Genomic DNA, 19,283 nt, shown 5'->3' with positions numbered 1-19,283 from the left:
TGACTTTAAAAAGTATTTTTTATTTAAAAATGGATTTTAAAAAGCCAGATATTGTTGATCATTATTGATTTGTATAAACAAGGGTAAAACATTGCTTTAACTTATTATTCATTTATAGCTGACTTCAAATATTTTCCTCAACAGCCTTATTGGGTTTAACAAAATTTAGAAACTGATCCTGGGGGTTGCTTCTTATTACTGTTGCTGTTTTTGACACAGAAGAGGAAATATGACCTAGAGTTTCAACAGTTTTCATTTGTAAGGAAGGTCTGAAGACATGATAAATATAAAGTTTCTTCTGCCACTCTCTCCCAGTCCCCAAGCAGAACTAGGTTACGTCCCTTGGGATATCGGCTGTGACCCTGGTTAGTCCACTCTTCGATAAATCCATGTTAATTGTGACTTCGGACAGAAAAAGCATCTAACCATTCAGGATTATTTTTTGTGGACAGATTTTGAGATTAGAAGCACATAGGAAAACAACAGGCATTATCTTAAGAAGTAGACGTGCCTTTAAGGATTCTGTCACAGAGCACGCTCAGTACAACATGCCCCACTGCGCCTGAACCTGCTGATTAGTGTTGTGGGTGAAAATTGGTGAGCATCATGTGTGAGTTTTAATAAACTGCAAACTCAAGCTTGTAATAGCAACTCGTTGTGGATTCATGTTAAGGATGTAGCGCCTCACTTTTAATCCACATGCTGTTAATTAGTGAAACATTAATTAAATCCTCTTCAGGAAGCCACACACATCAAGAAAAGAATCCTCTTTCCTTAACTTATCCCTTCACAACACTTTGACTTGATCTCTGCAGTGATAACGACATGTCTCGTGTTCATTGCTACATTTTATATATACAGTACAGACCAAAAGTTTGGACACACCTTTCTAATTCAATGGGTTTTCTTTATTTTCATGACTATTTATAAGGCAAGAAATCCCACTTATTAACCTGACAGGGCACACCTATGAAGTGAAAACCATTTCAGGTGACTACCTCTTGAAGCTCATCAAGAAAATGCAGAGTGTGTGCAAAGCAGTAATCACAGCAAAAGGTTGCTACTTTGAAGAAACTAGAATATAAGGGGTATTTTCAGTTGTTTAGTGCATATTTCCACATGTGTTATTCATAGTTTTGATGCCTTCAGTGTGAATCTACAATGTCAATAGTCATGAAAATAAAGGAAACGCATTGAATTAAAAGGTGTGTCCAAACTTTTTGGTCTGTACTGTATATATGAAAAAAGCATTTCACACAGTGAGACATCTGTAACCTAAACAATTTTCTTCCTTAAATTACAGAATTTTCTCATTTAACCTTGACATTTGTTCTTTTTGAGGATTAGGAATGCACCGCTACATCAGCAAAAATCAGCCTGGGCATGGATGGTTTCTGCAAGTTCTAGGAGACGTTTTCTGGAACTTGCAGTTCACTTCCCATTATGCATGTGCGGGCTTGAGAGGTCATTCAGAAGCTATGAGCATGCATAAAACTTCTGCGTTGAATTCAGTGCTGTTTGTAACAATATATCAGTGTTTCAAGGAACACGTGGGGTAGCCTTGTAGCAGGACAGGGAGCTAGATTTTGCGGTGTGATCTGTGTGCATCTATGTGATTTGATCATCAGAAATGAAAGGAAGAGGGCCAGGCTTTGTCTTGCCTAAACTGGGTTACTCTTCAAGTATAGCCCAATTAAGCCTAAACATTTTGGCATTGCGTTTGTAATGCACATTTTTTTCATACATCTCTGACTGCTCTAAAAACAACTCACCAAGCAGCTGAGATGAACAATACACATACTTAAAAAATAAAAATAAAAAATGGATAGGCTCAGAGCCCTTGCATTTAAAAATCAGTATACATTGTTCACTGCTGAGGAAAAGCAGGGAAAAGCAGCACCCTGCTTATGTTGTCAGGAAACTTAAGCAAGCTGCTTGATGACTGATTTATAAGGCCTAGGGCTGAAGTCCAGATGCATATGATGATATGAACAGATAAACTTGACACCTTCAAGTACCTATAAATTATACCAAAGGATGAACCAGACATTTGGAAGCCCACAATTCCATTCCAGATATCATGCCTTATTTATTTTTAAATTTTCTATGATGTCACTAAAGGAACTAGTGCAGGGATGCCCAAAGTTGGTCCTTCAGGGCCTGCATCCTGTTTTAGTTCTCCCTGGTTAAATGCACCTGGATCAAATGATGGCTCGCTTGAAGGCCTAAGAAGAACATTGACATCCCTAGAAGGTTGTTGGTACCACCAAGGAGAGAAGTAAAACGTGCAGGATGCCGGCCCTCCAGGACCAACTTTGGGCACCCCTGAACTAGTGGCTTTAGGGTGATAAATCTGAACATTACACAGCCATGAAAATGTCACTTTGGCTTTCCTAAATTGCTAAAAGCAACCATATTGTATGTAAATTTCTGAATTTGAAAAAAAAAAACTTTCAAAATTCTCCCTCACTATTCTGGAATTTGACAAATAAATCATTTTGGTAATTCTAACTAACATGCTTTCAAATAATCCATGAGTGTTTGTGGTTTTTTATGGTGTTTGTTTTTTGATAATAGGGTTAGTAAATTGGTTTGTTTATGTTGGCATGTTCTCAACCTTGTTCAGTCTCCTATGTATCTAAACTCCCTGGTCTCAATTGTTAACTTTGCTTCCTTCCGTTATGCCGCTCTACTCTCTAGTTCTGCTCTCTTTGTGTCCTCTCTGTTAGTTTGCTCAATTCTGTTATTAAATTTGGTGCCTCTTTTGCTCCTGCCTGAATTTTGGCCCTGCATTAACAATGCAAACTTACCTTAAACAGGAAAAGGTTTACCTGTGTCAAAACGTGAGGAAACAATGTTTCCTATATAACCTGTGTGCAAATATCTAATTTCACCTTTATATAAGGTATACTGCTTTTACATGATCAGATTTAACAAGACCAAGTCTATTCTCTTTAAAGGAGTATTCCACCTTACTGTGAGATGTTTTGACCCATACTTTAACTAGGTGCCTGACACCCTGGTGGGAAGCATTGTTGTAGTTGTTGGCATTATAGTAAGACTAGGAAATAATATTCAGCCTTTGAATTAACCTAATGTCTTACTGAAAAACATATGTCATCAGATTTTACATCTCATGACAGCTGTTCATTTCATTCACATACCTCAGCCTTTTTAAGATGCATCATTTATACACCCACATTTATCCAAAGCTTGAAGTTCTTCTTTCTCCTTACTGTCAGTCAGTGAAATGAGGATGATTAACTGCTTAATTACAAGTAAATCAGCTATGTTTTGTCCACCATGCTAAGTGGGAGGAAAAGTCTGTCTTTGATAATAAGCTTAGATCTATCATGTGGCTACTATGGGTTTTTTTTCAAAGTATTTTGAGTATACATGGACAGAATTAAAGCAAATATACAAACTGAACTACAGAAGCCAAAAGAAAAAAGTTTCACATTGTAACCCTTTGAAGATAACCTTACTATTACCTACTTTGAAGCTTGTGTACGCTTCTAAATAATGAAGAAGTTTGCATGAAAGAGAAGCTTTCTACATAATACATAGAAGTGTGGCCAGTAAACGTTTTAGGAAAAATAACTATTCAGTCTTTTTAACCTGCAAAAAACTGGCAGTTTGGACAACATGACAATCTCACTATTCTTCACAGGCAGTTATAAAGGATCTTTTCGCTTAGCCTGATTCTGCCATGGTGTATTTATTACTGCTAAAGTGCAGTCAAGGCAGTGATTTATTTACTTCCAGTGTGCTCACTCAGGCAGATAGAGCTACTGTACTGTTGACAAGCTCAGAGAGAACAGGGTATTTAGTTTAAACCCACTTAACATTTTAACAACTGGCCTTAGTCACTGCTATACTCAATATATTTTACATTTACCTTTGATTTTAGCATGTACCCTGCTGAACAAATGACACAAATAGAGCATCCTTTCAGAATACTCAAACATTACTGACTATCTCTGGCCGCGTCATGTTTGGGAGGAAAGAATTTCAGCTGGACAAATGTATGTGTAATTCATTACAAAGAAATAGGCTACAGTGTGTGAATGAGTGAATGAGTGAATGAATGCGTGAATGTGTGTAGTGTGAAGTGCTTTGGGGTCCTCTGAACCTGATAAATACAAGTACAGGCCATTTGTCAATTGACATTTACAAGACAATATGCAAACAGCTTGGTGGGAAAGCAACAACTGTTGGTGCAATTAGACAATGGAAGAAACTAAAGATGACTGTCGATCTCCCTCAAACTGGGGCTTCATCAAAGATCTCATCTTGTTGAGTTTCAATGATCATGAGAGTGGCGAAGAACCAACCATTACACACTAGAACCTGGTCAATGACCTGAGCAGAGCAGGGACCAGAGTCTCAAAGTTTTCCGTTAGTAAAATCTTACATCATGGCTTAAAATCCTCCTGAACATGAACAAGTTCCCTCATGGTTTCTATTAAATGTTGACTGGAATGTAGAAATCAAATATTCCAAATATTGTTGGAAACATGCCTGCACACATTTTTATACAGTTATGTTTGTTTGAGCATACAGCATGTTTCAGTTGAAAATCTACTAAAGGTTTTGTACTTGAGACCCCTGGTCCCTAATCACTCATTAATGTATCTAAAAATAAATAATCTCGCACAACGTATTATTGCAGTGTATGCCTTTGCATCTGTACAAAATAAACAGTCAAATAATCTAAGTTAATATTAGGGGAAAACAAAAGATTGCAGATTAAAGGATTTCATTGCATTTCCAAAACATGTAGGATTGTCTTTCTTTGGTTGACCCAACTAAAAAGCAGGAGATCGCGTGGCTTCTGCATGTTTAACTTTCTGCGGTCTCCCTCCTCTCCCATTAAGTTGCCTTGTAATGATTTTGATAACACTTTGCTGGTTGTTACAGTAAACAAGCAATTCCCTTGTTGTGCAGCAGCAGGTTTATTTTGTCCCTTTTATCTCCAGGCATCTAGCTCTGTAGAGCGGAAATTGTTCCATGTTACACGACTGGCAAAAATAAGAATCCCGTCTGAACTTTTATCACACAGGGGTTGGATGGCAAAACTGGAATCAAACACATGTACTGAAGAAAGAAAGAAATATTAGAACATAAGTTACATTGAAAAACATGAGCATTTTAATCTGACCTGCTAAAACATACAAATACATTTGTGAACAATGATTGGATGGTATTAATGAGACCACACACAGACCAAAAGTGGAGTTGGTCTAAGTCTGCAAGATGGTTGCATATAAAACCTGGCAGCTCCTGAGGGAAGTGAGGTGTTTGTCTTATATTGGAGAAGATGGACTGCTCACACTCTCGCTTCTTTATTGGGGTGCTTTAGAGATACAGGCTAATTTCATTGGAAGAGCGCAAGTGACCATAATCCTAACCGCAGGCTTGATTTGAGTGCTCATAATAGTAGTGACCGACACTCTATATCCTGTAAGCCCAACTCTATAGCTCTGTGTGTAAGCGAATGATGGAAGAAGGAGATCACATTATCGCTGGAGCGCTTAAGGGCTTATTTATCCTGCATCTCTTTCCTTGCCTGCATGTATCAGGTTGCAGATTCTTGTGCCTCAGCCAGGATTTATGTGTGCTACACCTCTGAGACATCATAAGCCAGCCATACGTGATTACCAGCCAATGCTCAAAGCAACAGCGATGACAAGGTGTCAGATGTAGATTCTATCTCGGCAACACCCTTGTAATGAATTGACTCATCAGTCAGTGTCAGAGATCCTGGCTGATGGTTGTTTGCGTGAACACACGGAAGTGTGAACATATTCTGTGTTCCCAGGAGTGCAGATGCTGTCAACCATGATGAATTAACTCATTTTTATCAATTTGATTTTCAACAGTATTGAGAAGAAGACCCAGAGCAGCAGGTTTCTAATGTGCATGTATGAGAGTGTTTGTGTCTCTTAAATAGCGCCAATTAATCTTAATAAGCATGTGAAGGAGTACCTTATTCTACACTCATTCACTACAAGTGTCATTCCTCTTCAAACCGGTTTAAGGCTCAGGCAAAAAATTTCTCTGTTGAAAAAATCTCCAGTCTATGGGATTCCAATGAAAAGTACAGTGAGACTCATACTACCCCATCATGGAGGAACAACGTTAATGTGACCTATAGTGAAATTCAACAGATACTAGGCTTGGCTAAAGCAGTGCTGGGCTAGAACTTTTCTAGAAGCAGTTGTAGCTTACGTTTTAAGCGATATTAGTTCTATTTATTTTCAGCGGACGTCTTCAGCTTATCTTTGAAATTTTAAAACAGACGGGATGATACTGGAAGGACACATGAAAACAACTTCATTGCTGGGCTCTCTAGCACAGAAAGTGGGAATGCAGGATGGGCTTCAATGATTTTGTTTTAAAATATGTAACAAAATTCCTTCTCCACACAAGTCTGTTGTGACTATTTTAATATAATTATGAACTGCATTGTTATGAGCATGTGCAGTCTTACTATGACACCACTGTAAAAAAGAAAGAGGTAATTTAATGCTAGCTTTGGACAAAACGTTTGGCTCTTTTCCTCTTTAATCTTCCGAGTCCTTGGCGAGTGACGCTCTCCGTGCAGCGACGTGTAGCGACCGCGTGCGGCTAAAACGAAACAACAACAAAGCGTGTTGACGTCACAGATCACAGAGTTTAATCTCATACAAAGCAATCGACAACAAAGCTGCAGAGGAACAGAGATATGCATGTTCTCATAAAAATAAAAAACACACAAGGGGGAAGACAGACAAACATAGAACACAGACAAAAAACAAAAATTAGCAGCCGCTCTCTCTCTATCTCAGCATTGACCAAAATTTTATAGTCAGTGGGTGTTCCTTCAATTTAATATATGCAGTCAAGGCGCTCCGTTCTTTGACCAATTAGAAACTCCCTCAGCCCTCAGAGAACTTGAAAAAACTCCCCTCATTGTGGCAAAGGTGTCTGTTTTTTGTCCAAGCAACAGGGCGGACCACTCCGTGCTCATCTCCGTCTGATACGGAAGATCCCTGGCGCCAAACGTCCTAAGATGAGATTTCACAGACACCTCCGAAGTCCCTTCTCCCATTGGAATGTAAATTTTATTGCTTTGTGTGTGGGGGAGGCAAAAGCCCTGCTTCCCCATGCTCAACAGAAAACTGTTCCAAACAAGAGCGTTGGGCATCCCTTTACACATGTCGCAAGACTAACTGTATTAAGCATTAAAAAATAATCATTTTTCTTAACACCACCCAAGACCAAGAATAGCTGCTTAAGCAATAACTCTGATCACAATAATGAGGATCAATAATGACCATAGCAATTTCATAACAGAAATGTTGGGCATGACTAAACAAGTGGAGAACACTTTCCATCACTCCATCCCTGAATGGACTGACATCAGTCCATTCAGGGAACTTTCCAAGACCCAACAAAGATAATCCTGGCTGATTTTCAACACCTTATTTCAATGTGTAGGAGGTTTCAAGACGTTTATTCAGGTTCCAAGATGACATAAATACAGTCACCAAAATTAATCTCAACCACTGTGCTGTATTTTACTGGACACAGTAAAGTACACTTCATCATGTTTTAACCTGTCTAGTTGAATGACAATTGTCACTGTGAGAAAGATAGTTCAGAATGTTACAATATGCTATTCAGAAGTTGTCTGTGCCAACATTCTTACTATTAGTTTTTATTAACCTATTAATAGGTTTATTCAGCAGGGACTCATATGGCATTGCATAAATATGATGAAAGCATTTCTTCAATATATATATTGAAGGTAGTAACAAAATCTTGTATTTTTCTTTCAGAAAATGTCTTCATAAGCAGCTCTTTTGGAGCTCAATATGTTTATGAAAGTGTAAAACTAGAGCTTGTCAGTACTTGTGCCTCATGAATGCACAGCTCACCTTCACACCATCACACGTTATTTTCAGAAGTGCTAATTGGGGAAAGGGAGCCTGGCGTGTGTGCAAATGTAAATTCGTTGTGAATTTATGAAAACAGGAGAAGGTAAAATGTGAGGTAGGAGTCAACAAGTTTGAGCACAGGCTAAATTAGAGTTACAACAGCTGCAGTGGATCCTAAAATGATGAAAGGATGATTCATCATCCTTTCATCATGGCTCCTCTTGAGAAAAATAAGAGGAGCCATGTGACATGTCATTATGAAAGGTCTCCAATATTTTCAGTTCGAGGTGTGATCCATGCCTGAGGTGAAGACACGTGTCATCACTTCATCATGTTTGGAATTTGCTGTACTTTAAATCCTCCTGAACGTCAAATTAATTTAATCACCAAACATTCATTCCCACATTCCCATCCTGATCTATCCATCTATAATAAGATATAGGTCTGGACAGTTTTTCATGTTATATATTCTATGGACCATATTTCTATCTGTTAGAGTTTGTATATTATAGCATCAAGGTTTCAAGTACTATATGTGTCTGCAGTAACTTTCTAAAGCGATTTCAGTTTTTATATAGGAATGTGGTTTCTGTAAGAGAGGAGACACACGATAGTAAAAGCTTCTCATATGTTTTGTTGTAGGACAATGTGGATCTTGGAGAGCTGATGTTCTCGCTGTGCTATCTCCCCACGGCTGGCAGACTTACCATCACCATAATCAAAGCCAGAAATCTAAAAGCCATGGACATCACTGGAGCCTCAGGTGAGAGCTGATCAACAGTTCTGTGTTTCCCTTGAGATGATTTAAAGTATTTAAAAATATATATATAATAAAGAAACAAAGAGTAAAACTAATTCTCTAGTTTCCTTTGGCTCTGATTGACTGAACCCTCATGAGCAGAGATAAGGAAGACCCTGAATGTTACGTTCTGCGGTTGTGCCAAGACAGTTTCCATTATGTATATACAGTGTAAATGCCTATTAAACTACACATGGTGCTTGAGCCATTAAAATAGACAGTTATGAGGGTTTGCAGATTTCAGCTTTTTGTGGGTGAATACCAGGGGTCTATACTAGCAGTAGCCTAATAGTCTGTATGCTTTTTAATATAAAAGATGCCAATTTTTGCCCTGTAAATAACAGTGTAACTTTATTTGTTATGCAATCTCTTTCTAGATCCATATGTGAAAGTGTCCTTGATGTGTGAGGGAAGGAGGCTAAAGAAAAGAAAGACTTCAACCAAGCGTAACACACTGAACCCAGTGTACAATGAAGCCATTGTGTTTGATGTTCCTCCAGAAAATATCGACCAAATCAGTCTGCTCATTGCAGTCATGGATTATGATAGGTCTGTACATTTAGAGCTCCCTTTCAGGTGCATTTACTAAAAAGAAAGAACCCAGAAAAGCTCATTGTGTGTGTTTTTTTTTTCATAATACTATCCCACAGGGTTGGACACAATGAAGTAATTGGAGTCTGCAGGGTTGGTAGCGAAGCCGAAAGCCTGGGTCGAGATCACTGGAATGAGATGCTAACATATCCCAGAAAACCCATCGCACACTGGCACCCTCTCATTGAGGTAGGGCCTTCTGAGACTTTGCGGCCAAGCATATCTTTAAATGTTCTAAATTGACGTTAATGTAACAAAATGATCATGAACTTAAGACTCCTACTTTATTGCGTTTTGAAGGCAATAATAAAATGACAGGATTTTTTATAAAAAATAACTTAAATGTTTTTTGCAATAGCATGCTAATCAGTAGCAAGGATAGTTGGAATTTTCTCATTATAAAAGTAAGAGATTATGCTTTTACTGTAGAAAGAAAGTTAAAAAAGGCTTAAATGTTTTTCTTCTATAAACGCCGATATAGATACGATATATACGATATATCCGTATAATGTTATCAAGGCCCCCCGATACATGAAATATATGCTCAATTAATTTACTTATCACCAATCGCTTGCTTAGTGTTATTTGCCAATAACACAACTGAAAAATACAGTAGCTGCTAACAATGGGTAGCACGTTTAGACAGACAAAATTTAGTAAACTTGGAGGGGTTTGAAAATCCCAAACAAGCTTAACAAGACTGAAACGTTTTGAATTGCTTTTGTCTGAGTAGTGTTAATTATCTACATTTTCAGTATTTTTCAGCTGCTTTCTCTTTCTCAGAAAAAAAAGAATGCTGAATCGTACCCCATCATCTGAAATGTCTTGCAGAGAACAGAATCTTGCTCTTGTTCGCTGTCATCTACCTCTTGCTTTTCAAGACATTTTGTTATCCACTACATGTTGCTTGACGTCACAAAATCCTCAGTGAGTAATTAAAATTTTACGGTGTCAGATCTTAGCTGTGCACAAGGTAGATATTCTCCCTCACACATTCCCGCTATGGAATACTTTTTATACTCCACACTTATTTTGAAACTTTTTAAAATGTTGTTTTAGTCATGACTTTAGCTTGTGAGAATACATTTTATAAACTCACTGTTGTTAGCAGAGCCAGTGGTCATCAAATCTCACTGGTTTTTCTTTGGCAATCATGTAAAAGGACATTTGTAATCATTAATTTAATAAGGAACACTAATTTTAGGCTTTAATCAATGAATGTTAGTGGAGCAATTCAATAAAAAATTTTACTTGAGGCAATTGCAGTGTCTGTAATTAATTAATCACAATTATTCACATTTTACTAAAAAACTATATATAGTCAAGGTAAACAGCAACTTGATTCAAACACACTTATCAGACCTCTATCAGATTGTTTATATTAATGCACAGACGAACCAAATGAAGCAGATTTGTCATCAAATGCTTTTGTGAGCAAATGTCGCTTGTGTCAGATATATAGGTATACCAGAAACTCTGGCTGGAACCTTTGTATTCAAGAGGGTACAAACGATTAATTGCACTAAAATTTTTAACGTGTTAAAATCTATGTAATTTATTAATCATAATCAACATGTTTAATCCTGGCCCTATCAGACTTACTTTCTAACAGTTAGCAGTTAAAATGTTATGCTAAAGAGGACTTTTTCTTGATTAATTCAGTCTCTTAGGGGGTGCTCTGGTGGCATAGGGGCAGGGCGCAGCCCGTGTGTCGAGGCCTTGGTCCTCGTGCTGGTGGTCGCGGGTTCGATTCCTGGCCTTGCGACATTTGCTGCATGTCTTCTCCCTCTCTCATGGCCCTCTTTCCTGTCAGGCTGCTTTTAGTTAAAGGCCACTAGAGCCAACAAAAAACCTTAATAAATAAATTCAGTCTCTTAAGGAAAATCATTTTTATCACAGATTGATACAACCGGAAGTCATTGCAAGTGACAATTACATTTCCATGAGTGACCAATTTACCTATAGAAGTATAAATTGTAAAATACTGTCTCTGCTGAGTGATAATTTTGAATTAGCACTCAAATGTTATGAAAACAAGACTTAAATAAAATTAGCATAATTATCATTTAAATTAGCCTATGTTAATGACTACATTAACATAGGCTCAATGCTATTCATTAACATTGAGCCTATAGAGTAAATAACAGATGCACTTCATTACAGAAGTTACTTTGATGGATAACTTCAAAACTAATGCGTCTATAATCCCATGTTTACTGTATGTCTTTTCCAATAGAACAAAAACAATTATGTAACAGGAATACTGCATAACCCTCACGTATACTTGGCTTTTTTTGCTGCGATTTCCACAACTGATGCTCTGTTTTCAGAGACAGTGGGAGCGAGGTGGCTGCATTGACAGAGCTGTTTCTATTCCTGACTTCCCAGCCCACACTCATTAAAAAAACAGGGCATGCTAAAACAGATCCTGCACTGATTCATGTAAATTCATGTTGAGTTGTCAAAGCTTAATATGTTGGTATTCCGTCAGAACCTCCCAAAATGTATATCTGTCCCAGTGAATGAGATCATCTCCATCAACCAGCATTATTATTATTTTTTTATTTCTTCTCACTAAAGAAATTAAAACATAAGCTCAGATTGATTCAAGCTTTCCTGTTATGTTCCACTTGCTGTTCTTGCTGTAATGCAAAGTGCTTTGTTATTTCGTCAACTTATGGGCTATTTGGTCTTGTCTTCACAAAGTCTGTTGATATAAACCCTCTCCAGACATCATTAGTTTTTTATTCATCCACAGGTCTGGTAATGCTCATTATAAGAAAGGTGAGGGATTCCTGGAATGTTATTCTGTCCCTAACGAACATTCAGATTTTATTTGCAACAATCACGGCATTTCCCTCAGAAACAAGACCAAATGTAATGAGCATAATCTGTTTCCATCATTCCACCACCTACATGACTGATGTATCCGCTGCAAAATGACGCTAAGCCTCAATTGTGCCTTAGAAAAAAATGCAGGCCCTGACAGCTTCATCCAGTTGGAGCATTCATAATTACTGTGTGCACTTACAATATTTAAAATATTTACTTAAGAATCATTTTAACATTACTATTTCAAATCCTATTTGTGCAAGAACAAAAAGTTGAAAGTTACATTACTTTTTGATCTATTCGACAAAAATATGTCATGCTGTAATAGCACCAAAGACGAACAGTCACATTTTTTCTTGGTGATTTGGTAAATTCATTGTTGAATTTTGACAGTCTTGGGAAAGTAGTGCCTAGGCTGCACTTGGACACCCTTGTATTAAGGGCCTTGCATAGCAGAAAAGTGATGAGATCAACTTTTATATACAATCTGTGACTGTAACAATTCGGCTCGATCCACCTCCGGTTAAATCTTTTTACAAAAAGAGTTGATTTGTCTGCTTTGCATAACATCCGGTAGGCTTTGCAATTGCTTTTTACACCCTACTGTCAAACAACATTATTGTAATTCTTCTTCCACCAAATTTCCACCCACTTTCCCTAATTAGCACATCAGTGTTTTTGTGAGAGTTGCATCATACAAGATGAGGCTTTAGCCTTCACTCAGATTATCCACAGATTTTCAGTGGTAGTGAAGAGATAGTGACCCTAATATTTTCACAAGCTTTGAGTGCAGAAAAGCTTTTTTTCTCTCTGACACATGGATATAACTCCTCACAAAAGTATTCACACTATAAACATGTTGAGATTTTGTCAGATTACTGCCATAAGCTTCAATACATTTTAGTGCATAATGGTGTGAGAAAGCAGGAGGTAAGAGAGATTAATGGTTTACTATTTTTTTTCAAATAGAATGAAAAATGTAGCATGCAACTGAAATCAGTTCCCCAAATATTTAACACTACCACATTTCACTGTACTTACAGCTGCAGTACCTTTACCAGCTTTGCACAGTTAGGAAATTAACTTTTTTCTCTTTCTTTTATATATATATATATATATATATATATATATATATATATATATATGTGTGTGTGTGGGGGTGTGTGTGTGTGTGGGTGTGTGTGTGTGCGTGTGTACCGCATAAAATCACAACACACCTACAAATTCACCCCCGCATACACCGATGTTAGACATTAACAAAAACTTTGAACTTCTGACTAGGGGCATTAATGATTCATCAGTTTGATTTTTTCAGCCACTGCTGTAAACACATGCACTCATCCACCAAAAACAGTAGAGTTTCCCTGAGTAATTCCAACCAGTTCTGATGCCACTAGGTGAAAAGTAAAGAATATATGGGAAGCCGAGAAGCTGTTTCCTTCTCTTTGTCACATGAATGAGTGACTGAATCTCAAAAGAGTTTTACTGCAGGGAGAGCCTGCTCAAAGAGAGGTAGGTGTGTTCACAAACCAACTTTGAGGTTCAATCTCTGCCTTTGTGGTCTCAGGGGGCTGGCTCAGGTTGGAATCCATCAGTGGGGCATCCTGCCTTTTCCTGGGCAGGTTAAATTCAGATCAAATGTGACCAGATCAACCCCCACATTGTTTTGTGAAATGTGTTATACCCTAAAGCAGGGGTGTCAAACTCAATTTCACCAAGGGCCACTTCAGCTTATTGGCCACCCTCAGCGGGCCACATTGACGGTATAAATCAGGAATGCCCAAGTGCAGTCCTCCAGACTGCAACTTTTAGATGCGTCCCTGCTAAAACATACCCCAGACAAAAAGTTGACTTCCCTCATTAGCAGCAACTAAGTTCTGTAGAGGCCTATGAATGAGTCAATGATCCAGGTGTGTTAGAGAAGGAACACATCTAAAGTTGCAGAGTGATAGGTCTGGAAAACTAGACTTGGGCAACCCTAGCATAAATGTATGAAAATACAATGTTAAAAATAAATTAAACAACATCTCATATTGTTAAATAACTGATTTTATGTATTCAAGTTTTAAATATTACATTTGAGTTTGCATGGATGTAAAATTACTGCTCAGTTTAAAAATTACAGTATTTTTAAACTGCTCAGCTAAACTTCGCTCTTTAGCTTGTTAGCTTGTAGATGTTTCAGTTTTATTCGCTGGGAAAATTAATCTTTGTCTGCTTTAAAGATAAGCAGACAAAGAATAAAAACAAGTTTTGATATTAACTCAACTTCATTCACAAAACTTTTTCGTTATTTATTACACAACGAACATGTATTTCACATAAGAACAAAACAATGAGGTGATGCTGCCTGTAATTGAACACAAAGCTGATCCTCTTCACCCTGTCACCAACTCACACATCCTTTGTGTTGTGTAAATAAACACAAAACAAAACACAAGCAAAATCAATCAACTATATGCATATTCCAGTATACTGAGTTTTGGTTTTACATTCATTCTATTTAAATTTAGTTTGTTCGTGCTCACCAATGTTTTCCCCTGGTCAGTTCGTCCATGTCTGGTTTTAGTTCTATTCAGTGGCAATCCCCAAAACGGCGTGTAGGTTTTCGTCAGTAATGCGCGATCTGGTCTTGGTCTTGTTTAAATTCATTATTGAAAACATCTGTTCGCACAGATAGATGCTTCCAAACATGGACAAAAACCACGAGCTGCATGGAGTCGAAGCTGTGGCATCAAATCAGGGGGCAGTAGACGGTAAAAGTCCTCGATTGAAACATCACGGGACTTCGCTCTTTAGCTTGTTAGCTTGTCGATGTTTCAGTTTTATTCGCTGGGAAAATTAATAATCAGCTTGAGGTGACTCTGCTGCACTCTAGTGGCGAGAAGCCGTAATGTTGGCTGGTAACAATCGGAAGGCATTATGGGAGATGTAGTTTGTAGTCAATTCGTGCTCAAAACCTATTTTAAGTCAATCAATGGGGCTGTAAAACGGTGGTGGGGGGAGAGGGCCACATAAAATGACGTAGCGGGCCACATGTGGCCCACGGGCCTTGAGTTTGACACATGTGCCCTAAAGGGTCAATAGACAATGATGTTAAAGTAGTCAAGTAATACTGAAGAAATTCTTCTTCTCCTTCTAACGATAGACCATAGATTTATGAGACACTAAAATAAAACCAGAGAAAACCTTTGTAATACCTCTGTTTGAAGTGAAAGAAGCTCTGAATGCTACTTGTTTGCATCTCTGCCAGTTACTAATGAGAATGGGACTGAAAAACTTGGGTTTAGTCTCTGAGAAACTGCTTGTGGCTGGAAATGATATTCATAAAACCAGAGACAGAAACCATAAGATTAATTTAAATGAGTTAAAAGAGTTTCAGAGTTGGGTGATAATTCCCTTTACATGAATAAAATAGTTATATTAGCATTTATAATTGAAAACACAATTTATTTAATATGTAAATTGTAGTAATCATTCAAATAGTTGCACAAATCATAAAGATGATGGTGATGTTCAGGCTTCATTAGGAATTGCTTTCCTTGGAAATGGGACTTCTACTCTCTCTGTCCCATTTGTACACGAGTATGGAAACATTTTATTGCCACACGTGCATATCTGTAGTGCCAAAAATTATTGTAGTGTTTAGGAGCACCACTGAGAGTCAAGAGTCTTCAAAACTCTGATGCACCTCCAATTAGTACCTCATTCAGTCAGCTGTACATGCCACAACTGTTCACAATCCAATGATGTACAAAGGTATTGACAGATGTTTTCCCAATCATAGAGCCCTTGTTTTAAATCCCAAGAGTTTGTTTTTTATATCCAAAATGTATAATAGAATAAAATCTTGATTTTAACACTTGACCTCTAAGTGTTAGCAGAGAGCCTCTTCATATTTATTATTCTCCAATTAGTGTATTTAAGAAATTTACCAGGCGCATGCATACAATTATGTTAAATTAACTTAAAGCTCACAAATCAGACCAAACCTAACTATTTATATCATAAACTCACACCAACAATTGAGTCTGGATGTTTAAATCTGGATTTTCAAAGTTGGAACCAAACATCCAGACCAAAATAAAATGTGATTGTAAATCTGGGTCTGGGCTGCATAGTGGCACATTGTTGCCGTGCAGCAAGAAAGTCTTGAGTTCCTGATCTTCCTGCATGGATTTTGCGTGTTCTCCCTGTGCATGTGTGTGTTCTCTGCATACTCTGCCTTCCTCCCACAGTCCAAAAGCATAACTGCTAGGTTAATTGTTTTCTCTAAATTGTCCTTTGGAGTGAGTGTGTTTGTGCATGGTTGTTTGTCTTTTGTGCCTCTGTGTTGCCCTGTGATGGAAGGATAAGTGGTTATGGTCAATAGACGGATATGAAATCCTATATCAAGTCTTGGATTCTCAACAACAGACACAGAAGAACTGTAATACTCAATCCCATTTATAAGAGCCGCTGGGAAACAGCCAAGACTTAAAACATATTTTCACCCTTTGAACCACTTTGCAATTTCTCACATTACAACCTTAAAAGACGGTGTATAAAGCAGGTAAACTCCTAGGATTTTACCGGCTTTATCCTCTGACTGTAAGCAATATTACTGTTTAGCAGTGGGCCCAGACAGAGTCCAGTTGAACTTGATAGAGAATCTGGGAAAGGAGCTAAAGATTAGAATAGTGGCCAAAAGGTCTTCTACCCCTAAAGACATGGAGTGGACCTCCAAAGATAAATGATCAAAATACATTCAAAAAACATAGAAAAAGCAGAAAACTACCTAAATGAAGCACCTGTTGAATTATTATTTTTACTTATTTAATTGAGTCACCTTAGAAGTCAAGCTCTCTTTGGGGCCCCCTCCTGGTCTGTTTTGTACCAAACAGACATTTAATTTGCTAATCCGATGGGCCAACTCTTTATTTATGCAAATGTGTAATTTATCATTTATTAAATTTAATTAATAAGGAATCTTCTTTTAATTTTTTTATACACAAGCAAGTGGTCTGACTGCATATTAGTTCTGTCTCTTCAAAACTTTCTGATGTTTCTGTGTCACGTCTGTCAAAAAAATGTCTTTCTTTCTTGCGCTCTAGTGGGTCGGACAGGGAGCGACAGTGAGTGGAAGCCAAGGAGGATCTACCAACTCTCTGAAGACGCCACCGCCACCGTCACCATGATCACATGCACAAGTACAAAAAGATCCAATGTCTCAGGATGGGAAGAGTTGCAAGAGTTATCAACTGATAATCCTGTTTGGAAGTTAAGACATATAACGTGTGACTAACAGTAGCATCATCAGCTGTAGGCCAGTACTAAAGCTGATTTGTCAATAGATTGAAGTAAGTTTCAATGTGCAAAGACCACAGAAAAGGCTTATTCCACTTGTCTACATCCTTTTGTGTCCTCACAAACCAAAAAAAAAAAACACTTAACATTCCAACTGAACCACCAGAATGCTCTTATTTGTCATACCAATCTGTTACTGATAGTACTAACAAGATGAAATTATTTCATTATTCTAGTGTTTTGTTTTTCTTGCTTTTTCCTAAGCTTGTTGATGTTTGTGGACTAAAATGATTTACTTTTAGGCAAATGTGTTTTGGCTTAAACTGTTGATTTTTGTGAGTGGCCAGTTATAGACAAAGTGTTTGCTTTATGACAAAAGATAAGTTAGAATTTAATAAGAACGTTCTTGTTTAGATAACTGAACTTTTATATTTCTTTATCTGTTGTGAGGCATTGTCAAAGTTTAACATGCACTGTATGTTGTTAGTACTGGCGGAAATGAACAAAGGGGATTGTACTGCAAGCTTTGGTTTTACCCCAGTGGAAGACCTTCCTGCAGAGCTATTCTTGTTAAGATGTTTTGCTAAAAGACTGTAAGTGGCAGAGACAAATATTGTTTTTGTTTTTGTGCATGTTAAATTGTCATTATTTGTTAACAGGATGTTGTCAAAATAAAGCAAAGAAAATTTTGAGAGTTGTCCTCAGTTGTTCCTCTGGAGCAAATGCCGCACATTGTCTTAGATAAATTAATGTGCTCTTAGATTTTTTTTGTCTGTGTGTGTCATAAATACACACATCCCTAACACTGGATGAAGATCACCCCACAGTCTCCAGGACTGATGATTCTGAATTGCAGCAAATTTGTAAAATCTCAGTTCAGTCTAACGACATTACACTGCTGCTTAGTGATTTAGGCTCACCTCATCTTTTTTTTCTCTCTCTGTAGTTTTCCAAGCCATTCAAGTCCAGGGCCAATTTATTCATAAGACACATTTGACAAATAGTGAGCTATAAAAATGGAATAATAAAATAAGATAATAAAAAGACATAAAGCATATATTGAAACAAAACAGAACAGAAATATGTGTCTTTAAAAGAGAATCAGAAACAGGAGGTGGAAATGCATGTGTGGTATTTCAAAGTTTTAGTCAAATATGAAAAGCCCCAATCTCCTCCAAGTTTCTACCTAATTTCTGGGACAAGTAAAAATAACTGGCTTGTTGCCATAAAGAGTTACATCAATTCATTTTTAAATGAACTGTGGATGCAATGGGTAGCAATGTTGTCTAAATGTTAATTTAGCATACAGAAATGTGAACACGTTTGGTAAGCATTCAACTTTTTTTTGCTGTCTCTTGCTTAATCAAAGAATTTTCACCTTGAATATCCATCCACCGATGCCGACAGAAGCTGTGAAGTTGTGAATTGTGATAATCCTAAAATTAGTTTTAAGGGTCACCACAGAGTTGAGGTGAACAGCAGAGCAGAATGAAAATGATCTCTGAATCTGACGCTTTGATAGACCCCTCTCAGATTGCACTAAGTCATTATATCCAATCTTCATGTAAAAAGGAGTAGCAAAGTATCTCTTAAGCTTTCTAATGAATACAACACATTAAAGGAGTAAAGTCTTTTTATGCTGCTTCTTTTACTAGGGTCATGGTGCTTTGCTGATGTCTCATTAATATTACGTCATATTTTTCTCAAAGCTCCACTAATATTGGTCAGCATATGCCTTTCAGAGTAATGCATACAGATTTTTTTTTTTTATCTACCACTACCTTTGGTCTGTGCAGAAAAAAAGAAGCTCCAGATAATGAACCCCACATCAGAGCTTGACCTGAGGCTACAAT

The 19,283-nt window shown here is 37.5% G+C and overlaps 1 protein-coding gene across 1 annotated transcript in view; it reads left to right on the top strand.

Annotated features, from left to right (window-relative positions):
* Positions 1–18,136, top strand: part of LOC102222335 (synaptotagmin-9-like) — a 35,194-nt gene extending 17,058 nt beyond the window's left edge. Inside the window, exons 5-8 of the mRNA XM_023349973.1 lie at positions 8,565–8,685; positions 9,099–9,270; positions 9,372–9,501; positions 17,238–18,136. Coding sequence (XP_023205741.1) covers positions 8,565–8,685; positions 9,099–9,270; positions 9,372–9,501; positions 17,238–17,321 — 507 coding nt within the window. The 3' untranslated portion in view covers positions 17,322–18,136. The remainder of the gene's footprint in view (positions 1–8,564; positions 8,686–9,098; positions 9,271–9,371; positions 9,502–17,237) is intronic.
* The last annotated feature ends 1,147 nt before the right edge of the window (positions 18,137–19,283 follow it).

Source organism: Xiphophorus maculatus, chromosome 2 (assembly GCF_002775205.1).
Source record: "Xiphophorus maculatus strain JP 163 A chromosome 2, X_maculatus-5.0-male, whole genome shotgun sequence".
NCBI lineage: Eukaryota > Metazoa > Chordata > Actinopteri > Cyprinodontiformes > Poeciliidae > Xiphophorus > Xiphophorus maculatus.
The sequence above is the reverse complement of the archived record's forward strand: the minus strand, read 5'-3'. Positions and strand labels throughout refer to the sequence as shown.